At 40.3% G+C, this 11,924-nt stretch overlaps 1 protein-coding gene across 1 annotated transcript; it reads left to right on the top strand.

Moving 5' to 3' along the window:
* Positions 1-7: 7 nt before the first annotated feature.
* ECD (ecdysoneless cell cycle regulator) lies at positions 8-11,237 on the top strand. The gene is made up of 13 exons (XM_052799220.1): positions 8-235; positions 339-456; positions 685-772; positions 2,426-2,604; positions 3,357-3,549; positions 4,434-4,562; positions 5,073-5,198; positions 6,153-6,238; positions 7,028-7,134; positions 7,999-8,176; positions 9,497-9,564; positions 9,693-9,913; positions 10,518-11,237. The coding sequence occupies exons 1-13, from the start codon at positions 46-48 to the stop codon at positions 10,746-10,748; spliced, it is 1,914 nt and encodes a 637-aa protein (XP_052655180.1). The 5' UTR covers positions 8-45; the 3' UTR covers positions 10,749-11,237.
* Positions 11,238-11,924: the final 687 nt, after the last annotated feature.

The raw sequence follows: 11,924 nt of genomic DNA, 5'->3' as shown, positions 1-11,924 counted from the left end.
CGGTGAGGCGGAGCGTCGCCGCCCGGCTCGGCCCGACCCGGCGCCATGGAGGGGATCGGGCGGGCCGCGCCGGCGGAGGACGCGGTGTGCTACCGCCTCTTCGCGGCGGCGGGCTCGGGAGGCGAAGCGCTGCTGCGCCGCTGGGCCGAGGGGATCGTGGTGCGCTTCGCGCCGCTGCTGGCCGCCTACATCTGGCAGCGGCAGCCCTTCCGCCTGCGCTACGTGCCGCCGCGGGGTGAGCCTCAGGGGACGGGGCTGTGAGGGGGGGGCCCGGCGGGCGGGAAGCGGGGGCGTGCGCGGCGGGCTGAGCTGCCTCTCCTGTCTCTGCCCCCGGCCAGGCGAGACGCCGGCGCACATCGGCGGCACCACGCTGTTCGGGGATAACGTGGAGGACGAGTGGTTCATCGTCTACCTCGTCCGGGAGATCACCAGGGAGTTCCCGGGGCTGGCGGCCAGGTAACGGCCCCAGGCAGCGCGGCGGGCCCCGCTGAGGCGCCCGGCGGGGGGGGGCGGGCGGGTGCGAGGGGGCAGCGCCTTTCCTGACAGGGGCTGACGGAAGGTCGTGTCCTAGTATTAAAAAAAACCGCAGGCATGGAAGCTGCCCCTACTAACTGGGTTCAGAAACGCGCGTTATTGTGCCGTGCGATACTTTCCCTGGTAAGAAACTGGTTTCTCCTTGGCCAGGATCGATGACAACGATGGTGAGTTCCTCTTGATAGAAGCAGCTGATTTTCTCCCAAAGTGGCTGAATCCTGAGAATAGTGACAACAGGGTGAGTAAAAGTTCTGTACCAATTGGCCAACCGGTTGGAGTTTTCTCTTGCACCTCTATCTAGCCAAGTGGTCTGACTGCCACTGAAAGCCCAGAGTGCCATCCCTCCCTCACTACTGAAGAAGCTTCTGGTCAGGGCTCAAGACTTGTTTTAATTAACAGCATGGGGTTTTTTAGCACAGTTTCTTTTCACTCTGGTTTTGATGAGCTTCTTTATGCTTGCTGCGGACGTTGAATGAGAGACTTAACCACTGGAAACCTCTGATACTCGATTCTGCTCTGCATGCTCTTGCGGAATGCTATGTAGAGTGAGTGCGTTCTGGGAAACTGCAGTAGAGATATCGGGAAATGGTTACAGATAGCAAGTAGTTCTTTTAGAATTGGTTTGTTGACGGAAAGAAGAAAGAGAAAGTTCTTATACTACTCTGTTCTCATACAAATGGCATAACATTCATATGGAGACTAGAGAGCTGACTGCTAGGCTGTGAGTCTGTGTTGTTCAGCTAGATCTGACTCTTGCACATAAATCATTCTTTAAGAGTTGTTCCACGATGCAGAGCTGACTAAACTTTTTAAAACTTGCTAATCATGGTGGCAAATGTGAAGGCAGTGAAGCTGTCATGCTATTGATTGATCTGTAGAATCAGTAAGTTTGGCCAACTTCCCGTTTTCTAGGTTATTGGAGTGCAAGGAAAGCTTGGATAACATGGGAGCTATGGAATGTATTGGGCAGTGTAATACAAACATTCCATATTGCTCTCCTCGGGAGCACTCTTGGATCCACCTGAGCTTTCTAGCTCTGCTGTAGCCACTTGGATTTTTTCTACCATATTCTCGAGTGCTCAGGCACAAGGGTTTGCTGCCCTCAGATCGGGGAGTCCTCAAGACTGGAGCATTGCTGATGCTGCAGGGGGACAGACTGGGTCTGGCATAGGTGAATTAATGAGCGGACTCCTTCACCCAGAGCCTGCAGCCTGATCTCCTCACTGTGGAGGATTGCTAGTAGTTATGTCACTGAGTTTCGTGGCAATGCATTTAAAAGGAAAGAACTTACTTTTTCATTAGCGAAGATTTGTTTAATTTTTATTTTTTCCCTACCACAAGACTCTTAAAAAGAAAAGGGGCAGAACGCAACACAAAAATGAATTGCAAACCTGTGTCTGGACTATCGGGGCCATATTTTCCTTTTGTTTGAGGGAACAGACAGAGTGAGGGAGTTGATAATGTTACATTCGGTTCTTTTCTTAGGATCAGGAACCAACAGAGGTCACATGTAGCACCTGAAATAATGCTTTTTAGTCCCTGTCCTATTCTTCAGCAGTTAGGTTATGCTGTCTGATTCTCCTGAAGCAAATCTCTAGTTGAAGAGAAACTTCTGGTATTTCTGTTATTAAGGAAACAAGATATATTTGACCAAACTTGTTGCAGTTACAATAGGGCTTTTTATTTACTGGTTGGATCGTGGTCTCTGGCATCTGCATTTACCTCATCTCCCATTTAAAAAAAAATTATGCTGTTTCCTGTATTATTTCTCTATTTGTACTTCAGTATTTTCTGTGTTTAAATGAATGCATTTGTATATGAAATTAAATTTTCCATTGCTTAGTGTGTGACTGTTCTTATCCTGTCTGATGTGAATGTTACTATCTGCCAGGTGTTCTTTTACAAAGGAGAACTGCACATCATTCCACTGTCAGAGACTCACAAGCAGGAATGCGACCTATCTGCTGCCAGTCCAACAATCTCGCAGGCGTTAACGCTGTTATCCACCTGTTCAGAGGAGTTCCTGGCTGCAGAACCCATTAGAACAGCAGTATATAAACGCATCAGTGGGTATGTGCGTGTTTTGTCTTGGTCTTCTGCAACAGTAAGGGGAACTTTCTTGTAGTCAAACATTTTCCTGTTAGATGTGATAAAGTTGCTTCCTTTTCAGAAACCAGCAGCTAGAGTTTTTTCTGTGGCATTCTTCTAAAGAGGGGGACCAATGTCCTCTAGGCTGTACTGTGATCTGGCAGCTCTGAAAGTGGTTCACTGCTATGATGCCACACCTGAGAATGACAAGAGTTATTTTTCCTTCACATCTGTACTGTACTTCCTTCACTTCTTGCACTGAAAAATCTGAAAGTTCTGAGAGCTTTTAGGAGCCCTTTGCCGGGGGGAGAAAGAGGATTGCGAACTAAAATGTAGAACCAGCACGCTTTTCAGGGCATCAGCTTGTTACAGGTGTGTCCAGCACTGTACGTTATTTTTTGGAAGGATTTGACAGTGTGAGCCAGATGACTTCTCCACTCAGTACGGTGAAGGATACTGTGTAGCTGGACATGTTAGTCAAGTTCACAGTGATTCATCTTACCAATGTGGGGATTAAATTTTTATTAGCTGTGTATATTTACATATATGTATATATGTGAACAGACATTCCAGGTGTTAGGTTAGCTGAGTTTTAACTTTAGTTTAGAATAATCTTCTGGCATTTGGCCCATAATATAGATCAATATTAAAGTGAAAATGGGAATAATAATTAAAAAGGAGTGGTTTGGGCTTGCAATACACTTAATACACTATGTTGCTATTGTATGATACAGGTATCCTGAGAAAATTCAGGCCTCATTTCACCGAGCCCACTGCTACCTTCCGGCAGGCATTGTGGCAGTGCTGAGGCAGCGCCCTTCGTTGGTGGCTGCAGCAGTCCAGGCGTTTTACCTGCGAGATCCTGTAGATTTACGAGCATGTCGCTCTTTTCAAACTTTCCCTCCGGACAATCGTGTGATGACTGTAGTAAGTGATCCTTCTAATGCAACTCATCAGTTAGGTTCTGTAACTGACAGAGGTTCTGTGGTCAAGGGATATAAATATGTGGATTTAATTTTTAAAATAGCATGTTTTCCAATTTATTTTTTTTCTTTTGACGCTAGACATGAATTTCCAGTTCATTGCATTAATAGCTTTTCTGCCTTCAGATTGACGTGGCTAGACTTTCAAATGGCTAGTCATGAGATAAGTGTTTCTGCAATCAGAGGTTACTGCTAATAGTTCCTCTGCTGAAATGCTTGCTAAGTAAATTGATCTAGTTCTATGATCAGAGCCATTTGACAGCACTGCCAGCCAACATAAAGGAGTTGCTCCTAACTACCCCTAGCTGTTCATTCCAAGGCTTTTCACCTTCTCAGCTGTGCTTACACAGCTCTGTGAAAGCTTTTTATGAAGTGTTTTATGAGCATTGTCCAAAGAGTGTTGTATCCAATACATTTGCATTACAGGGTTTTACCCCTAGACTCATGAAAAAAAGCTTCGGAGTAAAATTTCAGACTTCTAGACTGGTTTTGAAATCTCAGCTTTGGTTTCGTTAATTGAAAAGAGCCCTTAAATTTTTCAGAATATACCTTGTTGGCATGAATAGTGAGGATTTTTTCTAATGTATTTAGACTGAATGAACTTCATGTTTATTTAGAGAAGTCGACTTGGAATGTGCTTCGTCAGATCTGAAAGGCAACCTGTCTTAGGCAAATGTATCTAAGATGTATTTTGAATACAATCTCAGGTATTGTCTGTAATATGGGTACTTTAAAACAAAATTTAGATAAGACTGGTGGAAAGTTGATGCCTATACACAACACAGTCACACTGCAGTGAGTGTTTTTCTTTTGCTCTGGCTTTTTCAGGTTACTTTCACAAAGTGTTTATATGCACAACTGGTGCAGCAGAAGTTTGTTCCGGATAGACGCAGTGGATACACTCTGCCCCTCCCATCTCATCCTCAATACAAAGCCTATGAACTGGGCATGAAACTGGTAATTATATTTAATGTATTATGTATTTTGTACTTAGTCTTTAGTTTGCTTGTTTACGTATGTCCGAGAAATGACTCTTTGCTTGTGAGTTGCCTGATTGTACAGAAGAATGCGAGCAAATTCGCAGTTACCATTTTTCTGGAAGTATGGTATCCTGGGAGTTTCCTTTTACAGAATAGATCACTCTTGTACTTCCATAGGTTATAAATACAGGTAAAGTCTTCATGCTTATGTGAGGAGTAGCTTGTGCACTATAGATCTGTCTTCTAGGTTGCTTTGCCTATGTAGAGAAACTTGGCAAAGTCAAAATGATCCATTATTGCTGCAGAAAGACAGATTCCAACTTCCAAAGCAAGATACTGCTACCTGACATATACTTGGGTTTGGCACCTATTTCTCAAATGGCAGCATCAGGAGCTGAATGATAGTCAGTTCTTTATGGAGTCATTTAAAGATGCACTTAAATTTGTCACATCTTGAGAACCTCTTGTTGTTGCATCTCTTACATAGGCTCATGGCTTTGAAATTTTGTGCTCCAAGTGCAGCAAAGTATCTCCTGATTCCAAGAGAAATGTGTTAAGCAGTCCCCTGTGGGTGAGATTCCTCAGCAGCCTGAAGGAAAAAAATTATTTCAAGGTGAAGTAGTGTGTGTGTGTGTCTTTTAAACATTCCAGGAAAAACATGTTTTAGCTCTTGAACTTGTGTAAGTAGTTACAGCAGGGCAAGAAATCTAATGATTCTGTCTATGGAAGATGAATGAATGTCTTTCATGGAGGTATATGCAGTTTGTTCCCCTTTGAAATTAATTAATTTCTTTTGGAAATTAAAAAGCAAAAAGCAGGATTTGGGGATGAATTCATTCATCTAAAGAAAGGGGAAATACACTTGAATAAAGGAAACCACAATGTGGTTGTGTGTCAGTATAACTGTTTTCACTGTTTTACATTTCATTTGCATACCTCTAGAATTAAATATTTGTAAAGATCTGTACTCGACACCCATGGACCCATTTGGGCTCATGTAAGTGTATTTTTGTTTGTGTGATTTCTGTGGGGTTTGTAGGGTTTTTTTGTTGGTTTTTTTAAAAGATGCCTTTGACTACTTATTTCAAGTATATTAATTAGACATAAATCAACTACTTATTTGAAGGTTATAAAGTTGGACAACTGTATCAGAATGCTTAGGTTAATATCTTTTAAATACGGGAAAAGGGGAATATTCTTACAGTATTGCAATGCCACTTCTGTGGATAATTCCCAAATACCAAGAGATTCATTCACAATTCCTGTACAATTGTAACCTGAGCATGGTAAATCCACCCTGTTGTGGGAATCATAGTATTGTCTTTGATTGTTTTTAGTGTACACTGTATGGTATTGCAGCATAAAAGTTCAGTTGATATTTGACTGTGAAAACATGCCCATCTCCTATATTCTGTTCCAAGTATACATGGCAAAGCAGTTTTACTTGTTTCGATTTTCTCAGCACTACATTTCTGTGTGACAGATAGTCATCGTTATGAAGCCTGACTGTGAAAAGAAAGGGGAGGGAGAGTTGTTTAGATTCATGTTTGTGACTTGCATTAAATAGGGAGAAATGGAAGGATCTGCTAAGTACTTGGAACTGCTGCATATGGCAGAAGATTACTTCCAGCAATCTGTTACCAAGCCAGAAAGGTAAGAGCTACCTGAAATTCATGAGTAATCATACACAGTACCTACAAGTACTTTAACTTACCTTTTTTAATACTTGTTACAAGAAATCTGAACACTTTTCTCCATTGTACACTTAACGTAAGTGCTGTGGTTAGGACATAGGGGTATTAATTCCTCTAGAAAACTTTCCACTAGTAGAAGTTATTGCTTGAGTAACTATTTATCTTGGTTTTGTAAAATGCTAAGCTATTCCAAGTGGGTTAAGAGGCAGCTGAAAAGCATCATTTGGTTGGTTGGCTATAGAACTTGTGTAAAAGTTTTCATTGAAAAGCAATCCCAGTGAATAATAAATATGGAGTAATCTGTCTCCTTTACTCATGGCAAGCAGCTGGCTGTAGATTTCTGCAAAAGATCAAATCCAAAAAATAAATCATGACCAAAATATCTGAGAGTTTGCCAGCTCATAATATCTTGACTGTTAGTTGCTTGAATTTCCAGTCTGTGCTGTTTGGGATCTGGCAGTCCTAATGTTTACCAAGACAAAATAAATATAAAGAACAAAGGAAACATGAGAAATGGGCTTTGGAGCCATCAACAAGGAATTACAGTAATTGACTGTGTCTTGTTTTGGCTAATACTATTGGTGTAGTATTCTGGTACTTCCCCCAAATTAACTTATCTTTTTTACATATTTGCACAGAAGGAATAATGAGGAGTTTGAGTGAAAACCTGCACGTAGAGTGTATGATGCCATTGGCATTGCAATGCTAGTGAAAATCCTTTTCAGTAAATTGAATTTTTTTCTTCTAGCTCTGTTGAGGTGAGCCCAGGTGATGAAATCTTGACATTGCTACACACAACAACCATTGATCTGAAGGAATTTGAGAGAGAAGCAGCTTGTCTTCCTCCAGAGGATGGTGAGGAGAATGGGGGGGTGTGGACTATTCCTATCACAAATTATTATTTGTGGGGAGAGAGGGTGAATGTTCACAGCACCGTACCAGTCTCTGTATCTACTTAGTTTGTCTCCTATCCTGTGACTGCTAGAAGTGTTATTCATGGGCCATCATTTAAGATTGAGTCAACCAGTTCATTTGTATAAGCCACAAAGCTTGGGACTGTGAATTGGCAAGATATGCAATCCCGTTTCTGGTTTGGTACCACTAGATCAGTAACACCATGCACACTTACACCAGATCAAGTACTTTGTGTCAACTGTCTACCAGACAGAAAGTACTTAAATATTCCATAATAATAAACCAATTCCAATACTGACAATACAAAGTTAATTACTATCTGGTCTACTCTGATGGCCAGTATAAGACCAGCATAAACTTTATATAATAGGTTTTTTTCACTCATTTGACAGAAGTGTAGTTGTTGCCAGTACCTGTGCAGTACAGGTCATTTCTGAATGATGCAGTAGCACACAAATCCAACATTCAGTGTTAATGATCATAGTCGAAGGTTGGATTGGCTCTCTCTTTATAGTGTTAGCGTTTTTTTCCTTCATTTAGTGGCAGGATTATCTGTGACTAGAGCAATATCTGCTAGTTTGAAGCTGCATATAAAGCAGAGTTTTGAAGTAGTAAAATGAAATCTGAACTCTCTTCTTCTCAGCCTCTCCCTGCCTTATGCCCTTTGTTACCCAGTAGGAGCATGAAAACTTAGCAGTGCAAAAATAAGCTACAAAATGCTAGCAGTACTCCCAACCATCTGGACTGGGCCTTGTGGGCTAACAGACTTGTGCAGAATAACAAATATGTCCTATATTCTTTCAGATGACAGTTGGCTGGAGATTACACCAGATGATCTAGATCAGATGCTGAAGGAGGCAAGAAATGAGTCCCTTCCTTCCTCAAATGAGGAAGAGCAGAAGTATGACTTGGAAGCAGTTGCTGAAAGTATGAAGGCTTTTGTATCCAAAGTCTCAACGCATGAAGGAGCAGAAATGCCATGGTAGTAGTATTTTTAAGTTTGGTGTCTGGTGTAAAATGTGTTTTCATTCTGCTGCAGCCCTTTGGTTGGCTCTGTAATGCAGAGAATCGAAGTCTGAAAGTGTTCTACTTAGCAGAGGCCTGAAACAAACCCATGTCAGTAGTGAATATGTAGTGGCTTTTAAACCAGCATGGTGACCACTCTGACACTGTTGCAGGTAAAACTTTTTTTAACCCTTTTAAGTTGAAGGCTTACTGTTGTTCATTACCATAGTTCTTAGCACTGTTATTAAAATGTACATCTCGAGTTCATTTGCACTGAAATTTTTCTGCCATGAAGGACTAACTATTCAGACTGCTAACATTCTTCTGATGAGGCTGTGCAGAAATAAAAATGAAACTTAAGTTGAGGGACTCTGTCTCTGTGAATTAAGACTGTTGATTTTTGTGGTACAGCTGTATTTAGATTTCCTATAGATTAGTATTTTGAATATACTGGGCCCGTTTTTGCACTACTGAAGCACATACTGTACACCTAGAAGCAGAAAAGAATCACTGTGGATCCCTCTCATTGTTCCCAACAGTGGAAGAAAAGTGCTAACTGAAAATACTTAACTATTCGGACAACAGCAGAATGTCACTAGATTAGTTGTTGGAGTTAAGAAAGTGTGTGTGAATGTTGTGTGGACAGGCCTTTAATTTAAAAAAAAAAAAGCATTAGGTAGTGGCTTATTGTCCAGGTTCTTTTTAATAGCTTTACTATTGAGAAAACAATGCTATGTAAGCTTTATCAAGTGTATAAGGGTCTACTCAATTGTGCTCTTAACTGTTTGACCCTTTTTAATTAGTGTTAGTATCAATGTCTGAGTTATAATGTAGGGTTTTTTCAGTTACTAAAAAAAAACCCCACCCACAAAAAAAAGGCAAATCACCAAGCCTAAAGAGAGACCAGAATGAAGCCTCTAGTGTTCTTTCTAGGCAGGAGACCTCAGAGATTCTCAGCTTTTTAAATCTTTGTCTAAGGTATAACACCACTGCTTTGTTCCAGAAGGATTCAGGCACACTTATTTTGGTTGTCTTCAGTGCAATTTTTGTTTGACCATGACAAACAATTAAAGTTGTTGGTTTTATTTTCTCTTTCATGTCAGGAATTCCTCCACTTGCTGTTTCATTTCTAATTCATACAGGTCTCAGACTTCTAAGCACTTCCAAGACTATCAGTTTAAATGTCCCAACTTTAATCTAGGCTTAAGAGAAATCAGTATGCCATATGGCTTATGCCTGTGTCAGTCTTATGCAAGCATAAAAGCTTTATTTATTTAAAAATATTTTTATATTTCAGGTCATCTGATGAATCCCATGTTACCTTTGACGTAGATTCTTTTACAAAAGCGTTAGACAGAATTTTAGGTGAGACTGCTTCTTTGTTTTGTTTGTCAGAATATCTCACGGTTATTTGGCTTCCCTGGGTCTTCTGATCACCCATGGGCACTGCACTGATTTGTTTGCTATCTGTACTGACACAAAATAATACATAGGGGCAGACTCAGAAGAGCTAGATTCTGATGATCTGGATGAAGAGGAGGAGTTTGATTTCTCAGATGAGGATGATGAAGACCTAGATGCTGAAAATCGAAGGCAAGACCAGAAGGTATCGCCTAATGAGCTGATAGGCAGTCTCAAGTCGTATATGAATGAGATGGACCGTGAACTGGCACATACCAATGTTGGTAAAAGTTTCATCACCCAAAAGAAAGAGGTAAGTATGCCTTAAGCTCTAGTTTGTAGCATAATAGTTTTGAGAGCTTTAGTAGGAAAGAGGAAATATGCTAAAAGTGGTCATTCTGAGTAGTGTGATCAAAAACTTATGTCTTCTGATCATGTGCTAATTATTAAAAAAAGAAATAATCTCATGTGCAAGCAAAATGTGCTGCAGTTGCACCACGGTATATTTTTGGGGAAAAAAAAAAACCAAAACAACAACTTAGCTAAGCTCTAACTTGCACATCATTTCCAAGACTTAGTTTCATTTTCCTGTTTTACCCTGTTTTAGTAGTAAGGCAAGCAGCTGCAGCTTGACTTTTTGAGTTCCTGTAGTAGATTACTCCCATCGGAAATTGAGCCAGGACTCAGTAACCCCCTCTTGTCCTTCTCTTGGAACTTAATCTGTATAATGGAAAGTGATGATTTTTAACTGGCATGAGCATTGGGTGACTAAATTCCTGTCTGTCAAGACAGCGTGGAACGTACTGAACTTTGTTGGCTGCAGAACTGTTTCCTTGTTTCTTTTCTCTTGTGGTTTGTCTTTTTTTTTAAACCCGTTTATACAATTTGATAAAACTTTCTCTTTATACTTATTATAGGCAAGTTCTGTTAATGCAACTACGACTCAAAATGCTGGCCCTGATACTGGAGCTGAAGATACTGAGTTGACACCAGTTGATGTGGATATGAACCTAGTAGCTAACCTGCTTGAATCTTATAGTGCTCAGTCTGGACTGGCAGGACCCACCTCTAACATTTTACAGAGCATGGGAGTGTATTTACCTGAAAATGCAGATCATGGTGGCTTTGATAAGGGAGCAACAGAATAAAAGACTGTCTTAATTCAGAAGACATGGCTGATTGAGAAATGAAGCCCAGAAAGACTAGCAGTATGTGGAAGAAGAGACAAAAGGTTTGAATTAAAAGCATTTTATGTATTGGTTTTGTGTTGCTTTAAAGATGCAAAGTGAATTTACCTGCAAAAGCCGTCTGTTTGGGTACTGTCTTGGGTAGAAATTGGATTTTTTCCAGTGCTAACATGTTCTGAAAATGCTCCTGCCTTCAGGGGGAGATAGAGGAATACTGTATTCCAGGAGCAGTGTTCTCTTGTGGATTTGTGAACGCTGGTTAAAGGTTCAGCGGACACTTAATCGCTTTTCCAAAAGTACAATGCTTCATTGTAAGAACTTCTGATAATTACTGTAAGAATCTGTTCTTCATTAAGCAGGAGGATTTGAAGAGTAATTGGATTGAATATGTAAATATTGGATATAAGTATTTTTTGAATTTATTTAAATAAAAGCAGAAATACAGCTTGATTACTGGAGATATTTTTTTTTTCTCTGAAGGTATGCATAACTTCCTCAGTGCAGTATCGGAAGTTCTTGGAGTTAAAGCATTTCATAATTGGGCATTTTTATAATTCCATTATTGCTGAATGTTGTTATCATGCCAGCAGTAGCTGTATATGAGCCCAGTCTGAACAGTTTAGTTTTGTTTTTCAGTGAAAAGGTAGCTAGAAGGTGTTCAGCATGTTGCTTTTACATGGAATGAAAAATCTATTTTAGATATGAAGACTTAGTTTTAACAAGAGAAATTTGAAATAAAATATGTAGAAATTCTGGATTTACAGAGAGCAAGAACACACTCCTGCCAGATCAGAATTGGTTTTTACAAGTCTTTTCTTTTTTTTTTGCTTCCACGCAACAATTAATCAAGTGTCATAACTTGTAGAAGAGAAGCTGATTGGACAAGTTCTTGGGTTTTGTTTGTTTTTTTTTTTTAAAACATACTCAGAAAAATAGTATTCAATGATACAAAAGCCTGATTGATCCTGAAGGCATACCTAATTGCTTTTAAAAGACTAATAAATTAGTATTAGTATTGATGTTATTATTAGTCTTAAGGTTTGGAGTCCATTTAGTTGATGTCTTTGTTTTAATTTTTTTGCATCTTAAGTGTTGGCGTTATTTTAATTGACAAAGCAGAATGTAGCAAAAATTGTT

The sequence above is a fragment of the Harpia harpyja genome, chromosome 10, assembly GCF_026419915.1.
Source record: "Harpia harpyja isolate bHarHar1 chromosome 10, bHarHar1 primary haplotype, whole genome shotgun sequence".
Classification (NCBI taxonomy): Eukaryota; Metazoa; Chordata; class Aves; order Accipitriformes; family Accipitridae; genus Harpia; species Harpia harpyja.
The sequence above is the reverse complement of the archived record's forward strand: the minus strand, read 5'-3'. Positions and strand labels throughout refer to the sequence as shown.